General features: G+C 39.0%; 1 protein-coding gene across 1 annotated transcript in view; it reads left to right on the forward strand.

Annotated features, from left to right (window-relative positions):
* The window catches only part of si:dkey-21p1.3 (collagen alpha-1(I) chain), a 34,053-nt gene extending 8,744 nt beyond the window's left edge, over window positions 1-25,309 (forward strand). The window contains exons 4-60 of the mRNA XM_031307489.2: window positions 2,314-2,352; window positions 4,218-4,325; window positions 4,439-4,492; window positions 4,743-4,796; window positions 4,916-4,960; window positions 5,157-5,210; window positions 5,917-5,961; window positions 6,057-6,110; window positions 6,194-6,238; window positions 6,358-6,411; window positions 6,834-6,878; window positions 6,980-7,033; window positions 7,152-7,196; window positions 7,374-7,427; window positions 7,528-7,635; window positions 7,733-7,786; window positions 7,882-7,935; window positions 8,346-8,390; window positions 8,484-8,537; window positions 11,696-11,740; window positions 11,975-12,028; window positions 12,387-12,440; window positions 12,540-12,593; window positions 12,838-12,891; window positions 13,043-13,096; window positions 13,279-13,323; window positions 13,434-13,478; window positions 14,269-14,376; window positions 15,494-15,547; window positions 15,702-15,755; window positions 15,934-15,987; window positions 16,193-16,300; window positions 16,615-16,668; window positions 16,764-16,871; window positions 17,134-17,184; window positions 17,598-17,651; window positions 17,786-17,839; window positions 17,956-18,009; window positions 18,159-18,266; window positions 18,353-18,406; window positions 18,671-18,724; window positions 19,904-19,957; window positions 20,042-20,095; window positions 20,227-20,280; window positions 20,419-20,469; window positions 20,567-20,620; window positions 20,883-20,936; window positions 21,023-21,076; window positions 21,155-21,208; window positions 21,292-21,309; window positions 21,624-21,686; window positions 21,817-22,002; window positions 22,144-22,279; window positions 22,375-22,481; window positions 23,398-23,478; window positions 23,576-23,785; window positions 23,992-25,309. Coding sequence (XP_031163349.1) covers window positions 2,314-2,352; window positions 4,218-4,325; window positions 4,439-4,492; window positions 4,743-4,796; window positions 4,916-4,960; window positions 5,157-5,210; window positions 5,917-5,961; window positions 6,057-6,110; window positions 6,194-6,238; window positions 6,358-6,411; window positions 6,834-6,878; window positions 6,980-7,033; window positions 7,152-7,196; window positions 7,374-7,427; window positions 7,528-7,635; window positions 7,733-7,786; window positions 7,882-7,935; window positions 8,346-8,390; window positions 8,484-8,537; window positions 11,696-11,740; window positions 11,975-12,028; window positions 12,387-12,440; window positions 12,540-12,593; window positions 12,838-12,891; window positions 13,043-13,096; window positions 13,279-13,323; window positions 13,434-13,478; window positions 14,269-14,376; window positions 15,494-15,547; window positions 15,702-15,755; window positions 15,934-15,987; window positions 16,193-16,300; window positions 16,615-16,668; window positions 16,764-16,871; window positions 17,134-17,184; window positions 17,598-17,651; window positions 17,786-17,839; window positions 17,956-18,009; window positions 18,159-18,266; window positions 18,353-18,406; window positions 18,671-18,724; window positions 19,904-19,957; window positions 20,042-20,095; window positions 20,227-20,280; window positions 20,419-20,469; window positions 20,567-20,620; window positions 20,883-20,936; window positions 21,023-21,076; window positions 21,155-21,208; window positions 21,292-21,309; window positions 21,624-21,686; window positions 21,817-22,002; window positions 22,144-22,279; window positions 22,375-22,481; window positions 23,398-23,478; window positions 23,576-23,785; window positions 23,992-24,144 — 3,822 coding nt within the window. The 3' untranslated portion in view covers window positions 24,145-25,309. The remainder of the gene's footprint in view (window positions 1-2,313; window positions 2,353-4,217; window positions 4,326-4,438; window positions 4,493-4,742; window positions 4,797-4,915; window positions 4,961-5,156; window positions 5,211-5,916; window positions 5,962-6,056; window positions 6,111-6,193; window positions 6,239-6,357; window positions 6,412-6,833; window positions 6,879-6,979; window positions 7,034-7,151; window positions 7,197-7,373; window positions 7,428-7,527; window positions 7,636-7,732; window positions 7,787-7,881; window positions 7,936-8,345; window positions 8,391-8,483; window positions 8,538-11,695; window positions 11,741-11,974; window positions 12,029-12,386; window positions 12,441-12,539; window positions 12,594-12,837; window positions 12,892-13,042; window positions 13,097-13,278; window positions 13,324-13,433; window positions 13,479-14,268; window positions 14,377-15,493; window positions 15,548-15,701; window positions 15,756-15,933; window positions 15,988-16,192; window positions 16,301-16,614; window positions 16,669-16,763; window positions 16,872-17,133; window positions 17,185-17,597; window positions 17,652-17,785; window positions 17,840-17,955; window positions 18,010-18,158; window positions 18,267-18,352; window positions 18,407-18,670; window positions 18,725-19,903; window positions 19,958-20,041; window positions 20,096-20,226; window positions 20,281-20,418; window positions 20,470-20,566; window positions 20,621-20,882; window positions 20,937-21,022; window positions 21,077-21,154; window positions 21,209-21,291; window positions 21,310-21,623; window positions 21,687-21,816; window positions 22,003-22,143; window positions 22,280-22,374; window positions 22,482-23,397; window positions 23,479-23,575; window positions 23,786-23,991) is intronic.
* The last annotated feature ends 41 nt before the right edge of the window (window positions 25,310-25,350 follow it).

Here is a 25,350-nt window from a genome sequence, read left to right on the forward strand (position 1 = left end):
TCTCAGAAGTTGGTCAACCAAACCAGATATAAGAAGTAAGTGAATATTAGCCTTGCATTTGTCAGGTGTTCAAAAATAAATGTGATTCAAAAATATGCTCATGTTGGTTTGTGTCAGCTAGTAAGATTACCCATTTTTTATTTACTAGCTAGCTTAGCTGAAGTTAACAGGATAACATTACCCACAAAACTGTTACTTTCAAGTGCAGATAATCCAGATGTATATCAAAAACTACTTCTTAATTTAATTTAGGGAGAGATATTATATTTTTTATTTGTTATTATTTTATTCTATTATTTATTAGTATTTTTTCACTTATCCATTTATTTAATGGTCAATGAAGTCATTCGTTTTATATTATATAATTAAATAATATGATTTTATGATTATTTTATTTTACGTAATTATTTTATTTTAAATATTATTTTTTGGGGCTTTTTTAATTTTATTAGACAGTGACAGTGATAGTGATAGACAGGAAAGGAGGGAGAGAGAGAGAGATAGAGAGAGAGAGAGGGGATGACACACAGCAAAGGGCTCAGCCCACATTGGGCGCACACTTCATGAGCCTGAGGTCACCTCATTTTATGTAATTATGACCCATATGTCTGCCTAGTCTTGAATTGCAAGAGGTACATCCCTTTCTATGTTATCTTCTTTTTTATTCATAGGAAACTTTAAATTGTAATTCTCACAAAATCAATTAATGATAATCTATATATTTAATACATGGTTGTATCCCTATGTCCCCCAACTATAAAAATACTAAATATATATCCAGCATCACTAATCGATGAAACATATGAGTCCTCATAAAACTGTTGAATGAGCTACTTTACTAAAATCAAACAAAACCTATTTTCATATACATGACTTGTGATAGTTCATCAGTTAATTTATGTTTGATGTAAATTGGTCTCTTCACTCAGATAATCAACAACACCTCCACTCCTGATAAAACCTCAGATTCAGCGACTTTTGGTTTGATGTGAAGTGTTTTCTGCAAGACAGTGATAATTGGTTTAGACCACATCTGTAGTTTAAGCTTCCGAGGGCACAACAATCATATTTAAGATTTATTTCCAGATTATACAGGTTTAAAAGCTTCTGGTTTAAAATCAAAAAGGTTCTAAAATGTCCAAAAGGTACAAGTAAATTGATTTTAAGGAAGTGCTGTATTTTGTTCCAGGAGTCAGGTGCACTAAAATTAAAAATGGCTTAGTGGGTTATCAACTGTAAATGAAAAAGACTCATTTTTATCTCTGTCAGTTTTGATCAAAATGTAGATAATGTTATCTAAACTTATCCTGTTTGCCACATTAAAGAATCATATTGTGTTCTGTCCTCTCAGGGTTATCAAGGCGTTATGGGCAGGACCGGGCAGACAGGATATACAGGCCCCATTGGTCCTCCTGGCATGCCTGCCATCGTTGTATTTAAAACCTCTGAAGAAGAGTGGGAGACTTTCAAGGTAAACTGCTGTTGTAGCTCTGACCTAGTCACCTCTCGCTCTTTGGTGCTACACACTTGTTTGAATTTGGATCTGGTGAAAAAAGTAATATTATGCCAATATACTAGCTGCCTGTTTTACTGGTTTTTGAGGGTGTTTGTTCATTTGTATATTGAGCCTTCACAAAATAGCAGTTTTGTAGTATATGAACATATAAATATCAGTCACATTGTTATACAAGTATTCATCTATATTTCAGTATTAATAAAAACATATACTGTTTTTCATTTTGGACTATTGTCACCTCTATATATGTAAAGCATTAAATATACCTAAAACCAGCTAAAGGTGTTACAACATTAATAAAGGCTTATCTTATCTTAACTTTATTATGGCAGATTTGCCAGTTTAGTTTATCTTCTTTTGCTGATAATTACATTTGTCATGTTTGGGTTATAGTTTTGAAAGTTTGTTATCCATCTATCTATCCATCTTCATCCGCTTATCCGGGGTCGGGTCGCAGGGGCAGCAGCTCCAGCAGGGGACCCCAAACCTCCCTTTCTTGAGCCATATTAACCAGCTCTGACTGGGGGGATCCCGAGGTATTCCCAGGCCAGTGTAGAGATATAATCTCTCCACCTAGTCCTGGGTCTTCCCTGAGGTCTCTGTCCAGCTGGACATACCTGGAACATCTCCCTAGGGAGGTGCCCAGGGGGCATCCTTACCAGATACCCAAACCACCTCAGCTGGCTAGCTTTTCGGGCAAAGTTTGTTATATTCAATGGAAATCAGTTTGAGGATCATTTGTGAGAGAAATAGGTTTACGATACAAAAATAATATTTTCTCTGTTTTATCCTTGCAGAAAAAGAAGATCTATAAAAAGCTGATTTCTTCCTGGCCGGTAGGTGTTTGTCGTGTTTGTTTCTTTACTGATGCAAGTTAGTTGAAATCCACTTAGTTGGAATCCTGAACAGCTGCTGAATTTCAGCTAACTTCAACAACATACTGTATTATTACTTTATTTACAGTGTAAAACAGTCTAGTGTAAAACAAAACAAAAACAAAAAAAAAACACACATGTACCGGTAAACCTTTAAGGATATGTTGTGACTGAGTCTGTTTTTTATCTTCAGAAACTTAAGGGTCCTCCAGGGCCTCCTGGACCTCTTGGAGATGATGGACCAATTGTAAGTAGACATAAGTGTTATGGATCTCTTGAAATGGCATGGTCTAAACAGCTATCTATTTACACTTTATTACACTGTAAAATACCAAACATAGAGAGATTGTAAAAGGACTCCTGTGGCTAATTTTATTTTTCAGGGGCCACCTGGAATCACTGGGAAGCAAGGACGAAAAGGAGTTCAAGGGAAAATCGTAGGTATCGCCACTATTTTCATCTTACCACATTATACAGTAAGGCTTTGCATGCTAGCTTATGGGCTTATGGGCTTATGGGTGATAGCCTAACATAAAACTGCAAACTACACACAATAACATGTACATGGACTGCTGACTAAGCAAACATCACAAGGTGGTTGCTATGGTGTTACTGGGTAGTTAGAGTGTTACATGTGGTTGGTATGGTGACTTTGGATGGTTGTTAGGGTGTTTGAGGGGTTGCTGGTATAATTAAGTGGTTGCTCAGGATAGTTGCTGGAATATTGCGGGGATATATTAGGTGGTAGTTATGGGGATTCTTGGTGGTAGCAACGGTGTACTTACTGGTTTTGAGAGATACTTTGTAAAAAAGTACGTGATGTAAAATGAGTATGCACAACAAGGTGTTATGAAATAATAAATGAAGAATGTCATGATGCAAAAGTGAAAGCTATTTTAACCAGACACTACTACTCAATATGTTTTTCAACAGTGTTGGGGATTTCCTCTTCTGTGTCCCCCCTTTTGGGACAATGTGTCTGACTCCAAATAAAAGACCTATATATCCCTGCACATTCATTAAATTGGAATTACATTGATCCTAAGCAAGAGCCAAATAAGACGATAAGATAAAGTCAAATACATTTGTTTAATCAGTCAAACATCGTAGTTTCAATACACAGATCTGTGGGATCACAAAGCACGCAGAGACTAAGTTTCCCTAGCAACAGACAAAAAGCCAGAGCCGGTCCACGTATATGGTCCACGTATCTCTGGACTGTCAGACCTTGTGAGCCCCGTTCTAACCTTTCCCTAAACTCCTATACTTTCTTTCTTGGGCCCCCTCTTCTTCTTCCGTACCGGGACTGCTATATTCACACAACACCCGCCAGGGTGGGGGCCACTGTATTACCTCATTTGCGCTCACGCGAAGCGGTACATTCTGTTCCTGTTTAATGTTGTTATTATTACTCAATGTACTTTGCTCGAGGCCACTGTGACCCTAACTAGCTTATATTTACCGCTTAAGCTAAACCATCTGTGCGGCAGGGTTTCCTTTATTCTGGGAACCACCATCTCTATGACAGCACACAACTCTGTGCAATAAGCATACACCAAAACACACTTGGTCTCTTATGGAAACCTTTTACATTCTTATTATATTTATCTGCAACTAGTAAGAACCTTATTCCACAACAGCAACACACTGACAATACAATAACAAACTGCAATGGACCAGAACATGGTACACTACAATTCAATTAACTACTTCAGCACTGATTTGTGATATAAATAAGAAAATATATTATCAAATTATCAGATTTTCCGCAAAAAATATTCAGATTAGACCAGGCAAACTACATTACATGTTGCGTTGTATTTCAGGGCAATCCTGGACCACAAGGTATGCCGGGTCCCCAGGGCCGACCTGGGCGAGACGGGACCCCAGGAGAGGATGCTGATCCGGGCCCTGCAGGCTTACCTGGAGAACAGGTAAGTCTACTAAGAGACATGTAAAATATATGTGTATTTTCATAGTTAGTAAGAAACAGGTCTTTACTACCCTGTTATATGTAATAATATAATATTATTGTTTATCCCCATAGGGTCCCCAAGGCTACAGAGGAGAGAAGGGTAGCAAAGGGGAGCTGGGTGAGTGGGTAAGAGTGGCCTGGACTTGTTATGTTATGGGGACTGAAATTACAGAGGCCCAAAAATACATGTGTATCTCTATTGCTGTCTAAATTTATAAGTATTGTTGCATTTAGCCTCACACTAATTTAGTTGCTCATATCCACATGTCAAGTTGTTAGCACTGGGTATTACAGAAGTGGTGGATATTCTTTTGTGAAGCGTTCTGGAGCATTTTATTTATACTTATTTGTCAAACCCCTATTTCTCCATCTTTAGGGTTATCATGGGGAGGCTGGACCGCAGGGAAACAGTGGACAAAAAGGAGACAAGGTCAGATTCCACCACACACACACATACATACACACATACACACACACACACACACACCTTTTTCATGAGTAGAGGGCTAGTACATGTGATTCTGATTTGCCTTTCTTTGTTGCAACCAGGGAAATAAAGGAGTCAGAGGCGTCGTTGGTGTCCCTGGCTACATAGTAAGTACAGTTTGCTATACTATTTAATGACAGCCCCTTTCGTGCTCCCATCATTGTAAAGTCATTATATAAGGTAACATTTTACACAATATTTAATATGTAATTATTTGCACAATAACGTTTTACTGTGCTAAAAACAATTACTTATTGTTGTGCATTTCTACATTGCAACATCTGAACTGTCCTATGTTGACAGGGACTTCCTGGATCCAGGGGTCCTCCTGGTTTTCTAGGATCATCAGGACCTCCGGTCAGTGTCAAACAGCTCACTGGGTGACAATTATCCATATCTATATAAATAACAATTCATATACTCCATCATGCTCATCAGACTGTCAGGGAAAACGAGGCTCGGACCCAAAAATGCAGAGTAGAGGATTTTAGAGGAATTAATTTATTTAGACTTAAGTCATGTTCTGTCCTCCATATTCCTGAGGCAGGCAGGCAGTCACAACTAAGACAAACCAAAAAACTTTAAAAAAAAACACTAGAAAACCAGAAGACATGAAAAAGGGAAAAACAACCAGGAAGGGAATGACAGGGAGGGAAGACAGTAAACCGACAGGAGACAAAGGCAGCACAGAGACTAAACACACAAGGTAAGGAGGGTGAAACAAGGGACAGGTGACACAAGGGGTCAGGAACAGGTGAAACACATCAGGGCGGGGCAGACAATCATAAAGGCGGGAAAACACAAGGCAGGAAGTAAAATAAGACATGACAAGGGAGAAACAGAGACTACAAAATAAAACAGGAAACTGAAGCATAAACATACACAAGGATGAAAACAAGGTAACGCGCAACAGAGAACACAAGAGACAGTAAACAACAAGGAACTGGGGAATAAATTAACACAATTAACAGGAAAAACTATAACAGACGACCACAACCATAACACAGACTCACAGCCCTTGGTGCTTGTTATTCTTGTTTGATACACTGCTGATTATTTTCAGGGAGAGATTGGAGCTCAAGGCTTTGGTGGACCACCAGGCCCACCTGTAAGTTTTCTAACACAAGAAAAGACTATAATGTTTTCATAAAATTGATAAAATAATGATGTTGGAGTGCATTCATTAATCTGTCCTCTGCTCAGGGCAAAATGGGCCCCAGAGGAGTAAAAGGTGTCTTAGGAGTTAAAGGACCTCCAGTAAGTATACAACTAGTTGATCAAGTTGTAGTCCAAATTGATTAATAAACAGATAATTGTGAAACAATATTTTATGATATTAGGGTCATCAAGGTGAACTGGGTGCCAGAGGCGCAGCTGGACCACAGGTGACAAGACATTTACAGTAAAATGTACTCTTTCTCACAGAGACCAAATAATGATAAGCTAATAGCATTTAATAACCTTAATAAATGTCTAACCTGTGTATGTGCATGTGTTGCTTCAGGGAGAGCCTGGTCCTGATGGAGAGGTTTGGTTTCCTGGTGTTCGTGGCCCTCAGGTATAACAAAACCTTTTGAAGCAATTAATTCTATAGTAGAATCCGTTTGGTCTTTGTCAGAAAGAGAATCAGTGTGTTATTGTAGGTTGGTTTGGATTTACAGTAACTGGATATTTAACTTGGTAGTTTTGTCCTGTGTAGGCCACAAACATGAGACAAAATGATTGTAACATACATAAGGAACATATATTGTACATGACAAAAAGGGAGAAGAATATTAACTCATATTTTCCTTTAATTGTGACCAATAATATGCTTTACTTTTATGCATTTTTTTGTTTTGACAAAGTAGATGTTATGATTCTGAACAATAGTGGCTGTCTCTTTGTGAAATGTTCTCCACATACAGGAGTCATACTTTTCAGTTTTATCACATGAAGACCAGCCACTACACACACATTCTATCAAATTTTTTCTCACAGGGAACTCCAGGACCAGATGGACCTCCAGGTCCTAAAGGAGACCCTGTGAGTACACTTCTAGAAAAAAACGAAAATTGTAAATGTATCAATAGACTGCAGCCATAATTTCAGGTTCACTCGGTCATGTGGTCTTTGTGTATCACCAGGGTGATACAGGAGATGAAGGGGACATTGGAGAACCTGGACCCCCTGGACTTAATGTAAGACAACGAGGCCAAACCCTCTGCACAAACAACATTAATTACTAGAGAAGATATCAACTCAGATGTGCTGTAGTGGTGTTGAAGCTTGAGTATATGGCTTTTTTTCTCATTGCAGGGAGCCAATGGGAATCCAGGAAAGCCTGGACCCTCAGGTGATCCTGTAAGATTACTTAAAGCAATTGTTTTACTTCAATTAATGTATGGCAATATTTTAAGGATATTAACCATATCATGTTATACTGTAACAGACATTTTGGTTCCTATAAGTACCAAGCTAAATGTGTGTGTGTGTGTGTGTGTGTGTGTGTGTGTGTGTGTGTGTACTTTTCTCTACCAGGGGGAAAAAGCCAAGCGAGGTGAGAAGGGTGATCCAGGGTTTAAGGGAGAACTGGTGAGTTGGATTCTTCCTGTCTATCTGTTCAGTTGATTGTTGATCAGTTTATTGACCAGACCAGTGACTTAGTTCAACGTCTTGTTGTGTTTGCGTACAGGGACCTCCAGGGCCTCCAGGTAAGCAAGGATTTAAGGGCCGTCGAGGCCCTTCAGGACTTGAGGGACTCGGAGGACCAACTGGGTCACCAGGACTTCCTGGATCCAGTGTGAGTGAAATAAACATAATGAGTCATACATCGACATGTTCACTAATGATGCTATAGCAACTATTATAATCAAGTTTACCTGCTTTCATGGTTGTAGGGCTTTGATGGCATCATGGGGGAGCAAGGGAAGCAGGGAAAAGATGGACTGAAGGTGAGTTTTTGAGAAAATTGAATGTTTTTTGAATTTAAGAAGTAAATGTTTGTGAAATTGTGAATATGTGTGAATGAATTTGTATGTTTTTGTAGGGAGATCGGGGGCCAAACGGTATTCAAGGAGTTCCTGGGCCTCGAGGCGACAAGGTAGGACAAAGATGTGGAATAAGTGGAAAATGTTTTTTCTTTATTTTAATATTTGTGCACTAGCTGCACATTTATTTGTCATTGATGCTAATGAGAGTGAGTGAATTATTGGTAAATGTGTCTGATAGCTACAACTTGGCACCAAAATAAAATATAAGAACCATGGTCATTTTTTGTAGAAATGTTGTCCAAATGTACAAATTGTACAAATATACATCAATATTCAACTTACTGATGATACACTCAAGTCACCACAGGTGTCAGTATATCCTTTTTCAAGTGATAGCGTCTGAGCTGATTCTATGTGTCCCTTTTATTATTTCAATTTGGAAATATTTCCAGCATGGCATTTATAGTGGGAACTCCTGGAGTAAATATTATATTCTAATCATAATTATTTCCTGTCAAAGGGTCGAGAAGGTCGAGCAGGATTTTCTGGGTTGCCAGGTCCAATTGTGAGTATGACTGAGTGGACATTAAGTTTCTTCTAGATGCTGATCATTGTGCTAAATCCACACTACTGATGTGGTTGTGCTTTCTGCTTGCAGGGAGAGATGGGGAAATCTGGAGAGAGAGGACGTGAAGGAGAACCTGGTATTAAGGTTCCTATATGGCTACACTTCTTATTCTGTCCTTATCTGACTACAGTGTCCAGTCCAAACATATAATCACTCTTACTATCCACTACTATTTTTTTTTTTTGTGATCAACTTTTTTATTGGCACCTTCAGACATACAAAACAAATTCCACACCATGTTACAGGTAATAGCAGATGGTGCACAGAAGAGATCAACACAAATTGAACAAGAACAAAAACCCTCTCCCACCCTCTGCGGTCTCGAGGAAAACAAAACAAACAAATAGAAACCACACCTTGCCTAATCACTCTCCTCTAGTTCTTGTGGCACTGAGGTCATTAAGTCTGATGTTTGTGCTGCTGTGCTTTCCCATAGGCTGATAGTTGATGATCTGGCTTTGTTAATCCTTGCTATAGAGAGCTCAAGCTTAACTATGTCTAGAAAATACACCAACCACTGTTTTATACAAAGCGAGTGGGGGGGGGAGCCAGCGTTGAGCTATCATTTTCTTGGTTGCAGTTGAGCCGGCTAGCCAAATTTTCCTCTGTCTCCCAAGCAGGTGTAATTTAGAGTCATCATTAAGTAACAAAACAATTGGGTCAGTAGGAATTCAACATCCTATCACATCAGATATTTTTATGTTGTTTTATTCCAGAACTCATGCACCTGTTCACACTCCCAGACCATATGCAGAAAAGTTCCAGTTTGTTCAGGTTGACAGAATGTACAATAGGGAATGGGAATGACTTTAGAGACGTATCTCTTCTGAGGAGTCCAATATGTCCTATGACATATGTTGAAGTGGATCTGCTGGTGATTTGGGTTCTTGGAACAGTGGAAAATGTTGTCCCAAACTATCTCCCAATTAATTGCATTCCTCTCAGGGCTCAGCTCTCGTTCCCATTTCTTTACTATTGGGAGTTCTCCTATGGATACTTGCATCAGTTTAGCATAAATCTCGGACACTAATCTTCTCACAGGGAAATCAAAGAACCATTTAATGACTCAAGACTGTTTCCCCATGGTACTCCATAACATTTTAGGGCTGATCTAAAGCGAAGATAAAAGTAGAAGGATGTCCTAGGGACCTCAAAACTAACTCTCAGGTCTTCAAAACTCAACATACCTTTCTCATTGAATAGCTGGTCTAAAGTATAAATACCTCTGTCACTCCACTGCTTATGGGTATTCACATGCCCAGTGGCGGTTCATTGAATTACACCCAGGGCGAGGTGTCTCTCTCCTCCTGTCCTCCTCACTGTGCATGTCACTACTGCCGACACCACCACCACTATGAAAAACTATGTTTTTTTTATTTTATATATTCTTTTTATTATTCCAAATATACTGCCGAATTAACATATCAAGTTTCTTCCAAGAATGTATTGGTGGGGGTAAGGGGATCATTGTACTAGTAATAAATTCACACAAGGAACTATGTTCATTTTAACAACAGCAATCCTGGACCTTAGTGATGCCGGCAGCGCAGACCAATTGGCCAGATCCCTTTGAACACTACTTAATATAGCTTCATAGTTGTCCTGAACAACTCGCTGTAGTGATGTGTGTATGGTGATGCCATGCACCAAATAATGATATTGAGCTGCTATTGGATTTAATCTGAACATTACAGATTTTATTTTGCCTTATGGCTTGGGCTAACGGTTCAAGAGAGATTGCAAACAGCATGTGGGAAAGCGGGCATCCCTGTCGCGAGCCCCGCACTATGAAAAATGGCTGAGAATGCAAGCCATTGGTTGAGACTATGGCCATGGGATTCGCATATAAAGTATGCACCATGTCAATGAATTTGGCCCCCAAACCAAGCCTCTCCATTACTTGCCACAAGTAGTTCCACTCTAGGCGGTCGAAAGCCTTTTCTGCGTCCACTGATAAACGGTGAGTGCGCATTTCCGCAACAGCAACACAATGGAGCCCTTGGTTTTGGTGTCATCACTAGATGAGGCAGCAACCTTGAAGTATTTATTTTGTAGACATTTACATCTCTTTTACGTAAATGTGACTCTTGTATAAGCGCCACATCTATGTTCTTCCTTCTTAAATAGTCCAGGAATTTAGCTTGTTTGATCAGCCCGTTTAGCCCCCTGATGTTAACTGAAAGAATTGAAAGCTCAGCCATCTTCAAAATTTACACGCATACATGTCTCGAGTACCCTACCGGAATTCATTGATAAATGTGTAGCAAAAGGTGAAAACATAAAAAATAAAATAAATCCACTAACCCTCTGAGACCGCAGACCCCATCCCCTATCTGCAAGATACGTGGCCACATCAAACACAGCTCGCGCAAACTCCAGCCCACAATTACCCCTCCTGTCTAAAGTCACAGGTACGTTGAAACAGGTCTAGTGAACTTCTTATGCTAAACATGAACAGTGTTACAAAAGCCCTAGAAATAGGTCTCAACCAGCTATCAAATTCTGAAATAAGCGATGTGAAAAACACACCAACCTGGTTAGAGTAATAAACATAGATTATAAGCTGGACAGTTAGCATTTATCATGTTTTTCAGTCTGATTAACTGTTAAGAAACATAGATTATAAACTGGATTTATAGACCTGAACGATCAAGTCCTCTATGTTCGGAAATGCGCTAGCATCAGTCGCTATATTAGCCACCGCTCTGTTAGCCGTCGCCATGTTTGCAGCTTTTGTGTCCGAGTATGTAGCTTAGACAACAACTAGACCTGTTTTCTCGCACGTGCTTGCAGTTCACTGAGTCACTGTGATAGCAGATAAAACGATTTGGTGTCGAAGAAAAGGGAATAGACCTGGTTATTCAATGAAATGCGGAGATGGGTACGAGAGCTGTAGTTTTCCGCAACCATTGCGGTAGCTGGTCACGTGATCTCCATCCACTACTATTTTTGTACAATACTGTAATGACTTTAATTAACAGTTCAACATATATTTAAAGCTGTTAAATATATATTTACAAATCTATGTAGATAAATGTAGATTGTATAAAAATCAATTAATGATGACCTAACAAACAAATTTCAAACGTTAATTTCCCATTTATAAGTCTATTTATAAGTCTATTATTTTAGTCTATCCAAAAAGAATATGTTCATGCAATTTAGGATTGTATCTCTCAAAATCCTGCTAATATAAATGTTAATGAAGCCATGCGTTTTATATGTGTAAACCTTGTGTGTAGGGAACGTCTGGATTCCTTGGAGTGACTGGACCTAAAGGCCTAAAGGTGATCAGAATTATGTAAATGTTGTCAAGAATCATCAATAAAAATTATTGAAAATTGTAAGACTCATTTAAAATTTAAATACTTGGAGGGTGATAGACTTTTAGTATTGAGTATTGGTCAATGAATGTCATGTAACCTTTCACTCTAGTAGCCTATAGATAAAAAGTTTATCAGTCATATAGTTCTTCCAAACAAACTAGCAAAGGATCTGACATTATCTGTGTCCCATCTTAGGGATTTCAAGGTCCTTCAGGTAACAGGGGACAGGATGGACCTCATGGAGCCCTGGTAAGACCAACAATATGTTAATGTTCATATTTCTGACTTTGATCAATCACATATCACTTTATAGAGTTCATAACCTCCATGTTTACATGGCCTTTCTACTATTTCTACTGATTTTTCAAAATCCATAAAAAGAGTGGGAATGCTTTTGCCATAGGATTGGTATTCATGGAGATATACAGCACAAACTGAATAAAAACTGTCAGCCAACTGCAAAATATATCCTATAAGTTTCAATTTGATGTTCTCTTTTTTGAGCTAAAAGTCTATATTTCTCAGAAATTACTCTTCAGTGAGACTATTAAAGGGGTAGCTAAGATAGGGACAGATATGTGATAAACTAATATCACCCTTCTTTCAGGGACGCATTGGTGCAAATGGAAATAATGGCGACACTGGACCTCCAGGACCAAAAGTACGTAAACCTCTCTATAATAAACACTGAACAAGTAGATTTGCTTGCGTTATAGTGTGACATATGGATAACTGATACTCTACTAAATATCTTCCACAGGGATTGCCTGGGAAGACAGGAGCTCCTGGCCACCAAGGACCCGTAGGGACGAGTGTGAGTGTCAATCACCTTTGTTTCATGAAATGTGATTTTTTTAAATCTTATCTTATTTAATGAAACAAAAGATCACATTTCTATTAGGAGTAAATGGGTTAAAAAGTTATTTATGCATTTACTGTATATTGTAGTGACACAGCCGTACCACTTTACTGTAGGTTACTCAGCATTCCAAATTATATGAGTATGAGGTGCTGAAATATGTTGATTCATATAGCTATTCATTTGTGTCAATCAACAGGGAGAAGCTGGCAGCAGAGGATCAAAGGGCACACCAGGAAAGCAAGGACAGAGAGTGAGTTACAGCATCACCATCTGGCATTTTAGGATGTTACAGTACAAACTCTTGGAATAACTGGGCTCCAAATATATTGTAGTGCCACAATAAAATATTTTAAATGTAGCCATAATAATGTTGAGATTAAAGGACTGTTGGTTTTCTTTAGGGGGTTAAAGGTAAAGAAGGCCCAGGAGGGCTTCAAGGAAGTGAAGGCTTAAAGGTATCCGTCAGTTCAAAGCTTCATGTTTGTCGATACTTGCATTTTATTCAGAATATACGTCTGTCAGTATTATAAGCTGCATCATTCTGTCGTGTTGGACAAATGTGTTCACTTGGTTACTCACTCATAGTATACATTTAGCATTTTAATGTGGTGTTCACCTCGTTATATTTGTTGTGAAGGGTAAGAGAGGTGAGGAGGGACCAAGGGGGAAACAAGGCCGCCCAGTAAGTGAATTATATTCTGTTTCACTGCTGCAGTTAATGTACTATCAGTGCTACTTTATATAATTATAGTAATGTTATCAAGTACAAATATTACTTTTTTCTGTGCTCAGGGTGAGATGGGCATGCCTGGACCACAGGGATACAGAGGATCTTCTGTAAGATTTAATTTAATTCATTCCTTCTAAACACATCCATCCATCCATCCATCCATCCAAATGTCCATCACTCCAGTCTTTTATCTTCTTATTCATTAAGTCAATTTCTGTATATTATTGAAATATTGTCCTACAATGAATTACGAGTCTCCTAATGAAAAGTGGTTGACTTTAATACATTTTGTACGTAAAATGTGTAAGAGTCTCCTACTCACCCGTCTTACAGATGCTGCTTTAGATTTGATACAATTTGAAGTCTCTTTTTGGAAAACATAGATGTGCTTCTCTTTTGTCTCACTTTTGTATTTTGTTTATTTCAGCATAAAATGCAAACAAATAATGTAGTACTTGGTTTAAAATTCCATTTAGAGAGAAAGAAGTCGATCAGCTGCTCTGTCATGGTGCTACCTTTGCATCTTCAGCTTCCAGTTAGTATAAGCCTTGAGCATATGCTTGCACCATACATACTATTAGTAGCATTTACTGTATGTATTTAATTGATCATTGATTGATCACTTTGCCCTTATTCCAATAGCCTTTTTGTAACTATAGCTGCACTTCTTTACATTTAAGTGCAGATGACGCTCAGCTCAAAATCTAGCATAATAGTTGACAAGTTTTTCTTTGTCCCCCCAGAAAGCTTGGGTTTGGTTGGCAACCATAGCAAATGAGAGTTTGTAAGGCTAATTGAGATATTGTAAAATGATACACAAATAAACCTGACTTGACCTGGAATTTGACTTAAAACACTAAACGTTTATCTTCTGAATACATGTTTTTTTTCCTCCAGGGTATCCATGGTAACATTGGACCATGGGGTGAGGTCGGGCCCCGTGGCCTTCCAGGTGACCAGGGGCCACAAGGTCCTGTTGGCCCGCTTGGAGTTACAGGTTACCCAGTAAGTTCATTTGTATGCTTTTGTTGTCAAGTATGAACTTTACCTCATATGAGCTCACTGGAGAGAAATGAAAACTAGCTCAGTGCAATGTTCAAGATCACCATCTGCCAAACCGAGTCAGGCAGGCTAAACTGTTCACACAAAAAAAATGAAAGCATACAAAAAAAGATAACGGGCCAAAATTGTACGCACTGATTTTCTGCATGCATGCATGTGCCTTCCCACTGGGTCCCTTTCCCATTTTCATATAGAGGCAGGAAAAAGGTCAAACATTGCTTACACAAATCATTTTGAGTTTTACTTATCGATTGGCTGACAGCAGGCCTCTTTGTGACAACTGCTGACAGAGGCTTGATCTGATGAGTGACCAGGAAGTGTCTTTATTTCCTGTTTGGCATGAGGCAAGAGTTAGTCATCAGAACAGGTCCGGTCTGTTGTCAGGGTGCTGATCCAGGGTGTCATAGATTACTCCCTCAGGGTCATCCTGATTGCATTTGGATGTTCTAGGAAACGTAGTTTTGCTACATCACAAGATTTAAGATTCATTTTCTTGTTCTCTGCCGTTCATTCCTCTTTAAAAGAGGGGAGCTTGTCAGGAGCCTTATCAGAATCATCTAGACATCATTAGGAATTGTGGATTTGAAAGACTCTGGTTGTATGGGCAATTGAATTGTCCTCCTCATCATTATATTTTAATACCTGTCTTTGAGGATACATTAGATATCAGAGTTGTCTCTGCTGTCTGTAACAATTCATGTGAAATCATATTGTGGAATTGATCATGATAAGAATTTTGCTGCACAAACACCTTTGTATAGTTTGTTTGTATATAGTTCCCTATGCATCAAATGACAGGACAGTTAATTATACAGTATTTTGCATGTATTTTGATAAAGGTCACTAAATGAAATAAACACACAGCCTTTACGTTTAATTGTTTGTAAATATACACAATTTAAGGTGCACAGAACTTACTGCTCCAAGCACCAAACTTACCAAGATGAGTTTGTTGTGCACAAGCATCCTGTCTGCCTTCAGGGCACTTTGAGAGCAGGTTGTAGGGCAGGAATATCAAGTCTTTTTTGTGAAATTGTTGCTTTACTCTCCCTACAATTAGGGTAAAGATGGACCTCACGGAACATTTGGATCCGCTGGTGTCAAAGGAGATAAGGTAACGCTTTTCTTTTACTGAGCTTCTCTAAACACGCTTCAGAAAATGCTGTATACAAGAGTAGCACAGTGATGGAGTGGTTGTGCATACATTTCAGAAACAATCAATGATGGTTCAATGATTCATCACTCAGGTGTTTCCTTCGTCTTTTAAGGGATCCAGAGGAGCTTTGGGGCAGGAGGGAGTTGCTGGTCTCGATGGTGAGGAGGTAGATTGATTAGACTGTGTTTGTCACAGATTTGTTTTATATCATTTTTCATTCATCTGAATGCAAAGGCACTAAAATGTCTGATTTTCTAAAAACACAAGATTAGAGGCCTATGCAGTCTGTAGCCTCATGTTAAGCTTGAACATGTTTATGAGTTAACCAGTGCTTTTGTGTTTAGGGTCCAGTTGGACTGAAGGGACCTGAGGGGCCAGCTGGACAAAAAGGCATATCTGTGAGTAAATGTCAGCTTGTAAGTGTGTCATTTTATTCCCGAACTGTGGATAAAAGTGTTGTTTTTCTAGTACACATTCTTCATGGTCATTACAACCTTTAAAGAATTTGAAAATGCAGCAAACAATTACACAAACCCTGCATGCAGATATAACATAAATGCATCAATCAAACTTTGGACACCATTTGTTTTACTTACATTTCAGGGTGACAAGGGAAACATTGGGCCTCCAGGACAGAAAGGGCCAAAGGGAGCTGAAGGCAACAGAGGCAACCAAGGGCCACAGGGAGCAAAGGGGCCACCAGGGAAACAGGTGGATAGGAGTTATTTCTAAAGTATAGTTTACTAGAATATTGTAACCCCTCTCACTTTCATAGAGTGACGCAAAACGATGCCGTCTGCATCCTTGTCTGTTTCTGCCCTGAAAATGCATCAGAATCATTCTCCGAATCTAAAAGTCAGACAGCCTCACAGCCACTGATCTCAAATATTGATAGACTTCTGAGACCCACTGGAGTGTGCTGAATATTTAATATATTAATATATATATATTTTAATATAAGTGTGAATTAAAACAGGACAGTGTGTCCCCTGTGCCCTGTCTTCACCATCAACCCTCTTTTGCAGGGATACAGGGGTTCACCAGGGGATCGAGGAAAACATGGAGTGCCAGGGCTCAAGGTCAGTCAGAATCAATGTCGGACTTGAGAAATGATGCTGTGAGTCCGAAATGTGTGATGATGATGATGATGATGATGATGATGATGCTTTTACAGGGTGAGCCAGGTACCAGAGGTTCATCAGGCATGCCTGGACAGTTCGGACCAGGGGGCAACCCTGGGGCAGCCGGGGCCAAAGGCCAGATAGGGCTCCGGGGGCACACTGTTAGTAACACAGTTGGATTCTTTGATTGTCAGTGATGTCCAAAATGCTGTATGATGACGACTAACATCAATCACGATGAGCTTCATGTATCATATGCTTGGTGCAAGCTTGACTTTTTTTGTGTCAAATGTCACTAAAACATATATTTGAATATATAGTTGTGATTCAGAGAATGTCTTTTAAGAGATGCTGTACATACTATTGTTTGAATATGACACAGCTGGAAATAAACACTGTAAGTTGTATGGCTTCTCATTCCAGGGCCCCCCTGGCAGTATAGGTCCCGCTGGACAAATTGGACCATCAACACCAGTATGTGTTATTAGACTTAATGTGGAATTAACATATTTACCACGTACTATTCAAGAGAAACTCCACATTTAATTTGTATGCCATTACAAAATGTTTGTGTGACTTGTATGAGCTAAAAGTTTCAACCTAGTTACATCCAGGCCACCCTGATCTGAAACATAACATATTACTAGTACAACATGTTGAAAATTCCAACCACTAGATGGCAGCAAAAGCAGTTTCTTAGCTTGTCTTTAGTTAAACGTCAATGTTAAATACATGATGGTGTACATAAAGATTGTATACTGTGCATGAAATGCTTTTAATTAAGTGGTTGCCATACAAAACAAATATGACTTAACTTAAAGCCTGATCTTGTTTTATTGTTTTTTTAATTCTTAAAATTAATTTCACTTCATTCATGTGTTTTTCAGGGTTTGCCAGGCAAGAGAGGTGTTGAGGGAAAAACTGGAATCCCTGGACCAAAGGTGCATTGTACAATTTATTTATTCATTCTGATGCAGTGAAATTCTTCAGTGCTGCAGCAGATGTGATCTGTCCAGCTAATGGGGTTCGCTTAATACATCTAATGCTATCTCTGCTGTGTGTTTGTGTCATTCAGGGCAGTCACGGTGAAGCGGGCAAGCTCGGTCTTCAAGGCATCAAAGGAGACATGGTGGGATGTCCTTATGTGTTGCGCCCTGTGGACATCATTAATCCAGTCAGGCATATTTAATGGTGTGTACAAAGATGTTACCACAGTGACGCAATGTCTCCTTCTGTAATCCCCAGGGCATTAGAGGTCAAACAGGGGCGAAAGGAGAGCCAGGGACAAGAGGCACAATGGTGAGCCAGCATATTTGAATACTCAAGGATTGAGTTTGCAATTTTCAGCCTTTGTAATTAGATCATTCAGTGTTAGTGAATTTTATCAGTACTAAAGATGTATTTCTTGATTATAATATAATGTCTTTGTGTGACTGTATTTTTTTTAGGGGACTGTGGGGAAGATGGGGTTCATTGGCACTTCAGGTGCTAAAGGTCGACCTGGACCTGCTGGTCCTCCCGGTCTTCTAGGAACTAAAGGAATCCAGGGGCCAAAAGTAAGTGGAAGTAATTTCTTAGCTCAGATGAAAATCTAAAACAGAGAAAAAAAGAATGTCATAACGGAGATAACGTCTTTATAAAGGGAAAAGGAGCCCAGCCTGGAAGGAAAGGAAAAAAAGGAACTCCTGGAAAAACTGTGAGTTTAATTTTATTCTGAAATGCAAAAACAAACAAACATATAAGATGTGATCCAGATACCCCATGACACATTCTTTTTTCATTCCCATAATGTTAATCATTCATCATCACTTAATGCAAACAATTCTGATCACTGTCTTTGATTTCTGATTATATTCAATTTTAATTAAAGGTAGGATTAAATTACTTAATCCAAACTTAACTCTGGGCCTCATTGTCTCACTCAGGGCATTGAGCTCATCTAATGAAGTCTGTTTTGTAGGGAGCTGAAGGCCCGCTAGGTAGACCAGGACCTGTTGGACGACCTGGAAAACCCGCAAGTATCCCTTTTGGCAAATAAAACATACATATATCATTAAATCCATCACCGCTACATGAATTCACCGACCATTTCAAGAATTAAAAATAAAATAACGTGCAAACCAAAAGGTTTATGCTGCAACCTATGATGTAGTTGTTGATGTAGGAATATTTTGACAATTGGTTTCTCGTCTTAAATGACTTATTATTGGCTGTCGACTCTGGACACTGCTCTGTCCTTGTGCTGCTGGACTTAAGTGCAGCCTCAACACTATAGAGCACAATATTTTTATTGAAAGAGGAAATGGGAAGGAATCACTGGAGTTGCTCTGTAATGGTTCTCCTCGTATCTGCAAAACAGCAAATATTTTGTCTCCATCTAGGATTTTAAATCATCAATAACTAACATCACCTGTGGACTGCCCCAAGGATCTATTCTGGGACCAATTTTATTTTCACTGTACATGTTACCCCTTGGACATATCATACGGCAACACAATATTTCCTTTCATTGTTACGCTGATGATACTCATTTATATCTTTCATTTAAATCACATGAACAGAATAAGTTAACCATACTGCATTCCTGTTTATCCAATGTCTAGGATTGGATGGCAGCTATCTTCCTACAATTTAATAGCAATAAAACAGAGGTCTTGATCTTTGGTCCAGAGCATCACAATGTACAGATTCAGTCCTCCCTGGGTTCACTTAAGACCAACGTTAAGCCCGTGGCAAATAATTTATCCTTTGAGCAGCATAAGTGAAATATCACCCAAGCTTGTTTTTGTCAATAAAGAAATATCTCCAAGATTAGACACTTGCTCACTTTTATTGACAGAACAAAATCATACACGCTTTTATATCATCACGTCTGGACTACTGTTACTCTCTTTTCACCTGTTTAAACTGCCACTCACTCTCACATTTGCAACTTATCCAGAAGTCTAGGAGGTTCTGTCATAACACTCCAATTTTAGCATCACTGCACTGGTTGCCCATTAAGTTTAGAATACATTTTAAAATTGTATTAATAACATACAAGGCTACCTATGGTCTGGCTGGGGGGGGGGGGGGGGTCTGATTAATTAATATTCTGTAAATCTTTTAATCTGGATAGCACTTTGTGCTTAATGCTTGAAAACTGCTATGTAAATAAAATGTTATTATATTATTATTGTGATCTTGTTCTCAGGGCCTAAGCGGTTTGGATGGGTTACTAGGGGTTGAGGGTAATGAAGGAGATCCGGTACGTAAACATTTAACATACTGCAATTTAGTCTGTTGTTCAACCTTTTTACTAAATCCAGTCCCTCCCCTGCTCATCCCAAAGGGTGATATTGGTTTCAGAGGATCTCCTGGAACACCTGGCAGGCCTGGCAAAATGGTAAGCTCCAAAACAAACATCCATAAATGTACAACCCTGCACCATAGAACCATGGGAGTATACCCTTATTCATAAATATCTGTTCTAGTTTGGCCTACAGATGCACTTTATGACATTTGATACATTTGCAGGGAAACCCTGGATCTCCTGGGATCAGTGGGAACACTGGAGCACCAGGGTTCAAGGTACAATATCATGTCATTTTTAATTTAAGATAATACTCATGACTACAGTATATGTACAGTTTGTTCACTATAGACATATGTATATACTTTTCATTTATGTAATTCGCATATATGTGGTATTTAACATGTTTCTCTCAGGGTAAAGCTGGACCAAAAGGAAAAGGCCCACCTGGACCAATGGGGCCAAAGGTATGCAAGTTTGTTCAGCAGCATAATTATAATATCACAAATAGACTTAACATAATACCTTTCGGTAAACATCTGTATCATTGCTGGTCTCATACAGGGTATTCCAGGACTGAGAGGAGAGAAGGGCGAGTATGCAATTACTGGTCCAAAGGTAAAAGTCAGACACAGTGCAACACCTATCCTTACCTGGATGAGACAGGGCTTCTGTTTCTCATAATGCTTTAATCCATGCTTTCTCCTATCATGTCTCTGTACCGTATACATTCTGATGCTGATGTGGACACTATCAGTTAAATAGACTATAAAAGACTTATTCCAAATATTATTGAGGGTTCAGTTGCATAGCTTCAGGAATTTACAGCATTGACAAACGTGCAGAAATCAGACAAAAAGTGTTTATGTTTCACCTGCAGGGTCTCCTAGGTGACATGGGAACACCAGGACCAATCGGGCCACCTGGGCTAAAGGTTGGTTAAAATATATTTGAAAAAAATTTAAATGCAAAAAAGCCATCATTTTAGTTGGTCAGCCACATTTCTAACTTTTGTCTTAGGGGAATCCTGGTTTGCAGGGCCTGAAAGGCCAAAGAGGTCGTAAGGGAAAGCAGGTGAGTTGTGTTTTACTTTTGTTTTTGCACTGTTTGTAACTGGAAGCAAGTTATTAATCAACTGACTGACTTTCACAGGGGGATACTGGTCCTCCTGGTCCAAGGGGGCGAAAAGGCTTTCTTGGACTCACCGTACGTTGCTTTGATATTCAGCTATACAAAAAAGGTTTACTGAAACATTTTACTAAGTTATTTCTGTACTGCTTTTGTTACAGGGTCAGCTTGGAAAGAAGGTGAGAGACTGTTTTTGTTTTGATTTTTGTTTATGGCTTTGCAGGTTTGTGGGTCTTCCTGCTGGACCTGATCTGGTCATAGTGCTTTTTTATTTATGTTTCATCTGAAAAATCAGCATCATGAAATCACAGTTTTCAATTTATGTTTGTTAAGAAAGCATTTTGGTTGACAGCTGATGTAGCCAACTTGAAATGATTTCAGCCTTGCATTACTTTTAGTTGGCTCCATCATTACCTCAATTGCAAATAGGGAGATTGGTCTTTATGCATTAATTACATAAAGACAGAGCCTGACTGTGTTTGGGCCTGTACAGGGAATGAAAGGTGTCCAAGGCAGGAGAGGACCAAAGGGAGTGAAGGGCAAGCATGGACCTCCAGTAAGACATTTTGCTTGACCTGATCAACAATGTCAACTGTAACATTCTGTAATGTTTTAAGATGCATTTGAAGCTTGATGGAAATGAATACTGCTTAACTGCCAAGATGATTGTACCATGCTTTTCACAGGGAAAACCAGGTGCACCAGGCAAGCGCAAGCAAACACAAAGGCAGGGATCAAGGCCTGAGCCAAAACCAGGTCAAGGAAATGAGCTAAGGCCAAAAACAAGACCCAGTACAAGATCACAACTGAAAAATGTGCCAAGATCAAGACAAACACCCAGCCTCCTGAAACTAAGGGAAGGACAACAAAAAGTTGGTACAAGCTTTCTTCTCGAATACACTTAATTTACTCAATGTTCTTGGTTAGTGGTAAATTATGTTCGATAGGATCGATAGTTGGCTGACTGATTGACTGTCTGGTTAAATATGTAATAATGATGGATTCTTATGTAGTGGCCCAGGCCAGTGTCCAGGAGATGGTCTGAAGTAGATGAGGCTGAGGAATCCTTCAGCTGGCCGCAGGGAACTAAAGACGATCCTGCCACCACCTGCTACGAGCTGGGACTCGTACACCCACATCTGAATGATGGTGAGGGTCTGAATAGGCCCATATGTAAATCTGTTTTTGACAGTACACCGTATATTAGTATGAGTGATTAGGCACTCATGTCAGTTATTTTTCAGGTTACTTTTACATGGACCCCAACCAAGGCTGTCCCTATGATGCTGTGAAGGTATTCTGTAACTTCACAGCAGGAGGAACAACCTGCATTGACCCTTTACAGTCTCAGGTACACTCGTTTTCACCCAACATCAGCAGACTAAGTGCAGTGTGAGAAATGGGCTCACTTTCTTGTTTTCAACTGCAACAACAACATGATATGATCCCATGGTTTTACATTACAATATCATTATGTAACATACCCTAGAATAGAGATCTTCAACAGGGGGTCCGGGACCCTTAGGGGATCCTCAGAGTTACTGCAGGGGGGGCCCAAAGTTATTGTTCAATCATTTAAAAAAAGTTTCAAAGGTAATATATCTGAAGAAATATAGATAAACATGGGTTCAACATATTATTAGCAAAGATAAATCGGCAATATTGGTGATTTGTTTTTAAATTTATACAACATTGATGACCTAAGGTAGCCAGATACAGTTAAGCTACATGATTCACTGTGCTACATGCATGTTTAACATAAAAACATGTTGTATAAATATATGAATATGTCAATAATTATTATTTTAATAGCTTAGTATTGTATGAACCATCAAATGGTATGTGTAAAGGCTTTAGGCTGCCCTACACGTTATTGTAGGCCCAGTTTAATATGCAACAATATGTGGTGGCCGTCCCTGCTCCATCTCTCTTTCAGCTAAGGGGTCCCTGGCCTAAAAAACGTTGAAGACCCCTGCCCTAGAACATTGCTGTTTAGATAGGATTGCTTCAATTTCCCACATTAATAATTTAAAATGTCCTAATAGTACCAACGTTTGCAATGCTGATAGCTTGTTTAGCGGATTTCAAGTGAAGGAATCAACATTCATAAAGCTGTTTTACACAAGGCAGTGTGGGCCCATTAATAAAAAAAATAGATCCTAGGAAAGAAGAGTATTACTATCCAGACTTTTTGGATTAATGTAAATACACACATAAGATGGTACCAAGAATGGCTCTAAAAATGTTGGTAATGTTCTATCCTTTAGATTAAATTACGTTGGGAACCAGTAAAGAAGAAATCAAAAACATCTGTCCAGTGGTTTAGTCAGCAGCACGGTGAAAACAAGGTAACACATTTGTGGATTGATTGAGGAACATTTAGTACATCTAACATCAGTAAGCCATTTCCTCAGACTAATAATGAATGGTTTCTGTCTCTGACAGTTTGAGTATGCTGGTGTGGATGTTGTCCAGCTGAGGTTTCTGCGGTTACACAGCCACACATCTTTCCAGAACATGACTATCAGGTGTACAGCAAACCACTCCAGTACTGCTGGGACAACCCATTCAGCCAATAGGATTATTCACTTCCTGGGAGACTCTGGCAAAGAAATCCTTTCACACCTAACCACAGTGTACAGGAAAGGCTGTGAGGTAAGAATACAATTTTTTGTTGTCAAAAACACAATTTTTGCAGCTTTCCATAACTGTAAAATGTAATATAGATATGGGAACAGAGAGAATGTAGTTAATCAGTAGGAGGTTTTACATATTGTTTGTAGATTACAAAAGAAATCCTTTCCCACTGTGCTATGGGCTACACATTCTCTTTGTGTCTGTTCTGTCTGATCATTTTGCAGGCGGAGGTGGTTGTGATGGTTCGGGGGAGCACGGAGCTGCATCGAGGTGATATGGAGTTACTTCCTGTCAGAGATCTGGGTGTAGAGATGAAGTCGCTATCTCCCCTTGTCCCAGAAATCACTGTTGTTTTGGGACCCCTCTGCTTTTTGTGACCTATGCTGTGTGTGTGTGTGTGTGTGTGTGTGTGTGTGTGTGTGTGTGTGTGTGTGTGATATAATGAACTGTAAATATCTCTTTTATATAAAAAGCAGGGATATATGGTGTCTAGATATTTTGCATGAACAATTTCGTTTGGATTAATTTGCTCAGTGCTGTACTGTTTTGTGTATATTTATTGAATTGTCACAAGCTGAATGAATTGTTAGATTGTATTATATGAAGCAGTGATACATTGGTATCTAATGTTTATGTAGCAACTAATTTTATTTGTTTTAATGAAATTGACTCGGAAGTAAGTGTTTATATCACAACTCAGTGTATTTGGTGTCTCATCATCCTCACAGGGGGAGGATGTACAGCACTATCAAAATAAAAGTATGACTTTGAACATGTGGAATAAAATCTAGCCATGCGCATCTGTTGTAGTTTTACTGAACCTGCCTGCACCATACAGTAGATGCTCAACTTAAAATAGGTATTAGTTAGAATTTAGGTTATAGCGTAGATTTTTGCTCTTAGCTCTGTGATCATTAAGCTGTAACTATTTTTTATTTATGTGTAGGTTGAGATCTTACACCAATCAAGTTCAAGTTTACCACTGATGACACAGAACATGCTGCCTCTTAATATCCCATGGCATGATAGAAAACACAATGTATAACATTTATAAGTATTATGTTTGCTTCATTCATGTGCGTAGAGGATGAGTTTTGTTACATACACAATAGGAAATGAAAAGCATCTGTCCATCTAAGACAGCTACTAGTACTGTCCCATTTATTTGAGCCCTACTGTGACTTTCTACTCTTGTTTGTAGAATTGTTGTGACAGAAAAGGCCTGCAGCCAGGCAACTGATATCAGAATCGTCCAAGTTTGATATGCATGTTGAGACCCCCTACCCCTCCTCCCTCATACATTCACTCAAGATCTTTTTTTGCCCTTTAATCATGCACAACACAGTCTGAAAACAAAGTTGTGTTTGTATGTGCTGGAAAGGTTGTCATTATATTTGGTGCTGTAGTTGTTCATCATTTTCATAAATGCATCCCAGGGTCTTTGCAGTTAATTGTATTTGCCACACTCAAGTCATAAGACCAGTTTAATTTGTGATTTAGAAACCACCATGCCTTACTTAGAGGAAACCATCAAAGAGTAAAACTTAACAAAAAGTTAAATTTTACTCTTTAACATTAGTTAA

This window comes from Sander lucioperca, chromosome 11 (genome assembly GCF_008315115.2).
Source record: "Sander lucioperca isolate FBNREF2018 chromosome 11, SLUC_FBN_1.2, whole genome shotgun sequence".
Classification (NCBI taxonomy): Eukaryota; Metazoa; Chordata; class Actinopteri; order Perciformes; family Percidae; genus Sander; species Sander lucioperca.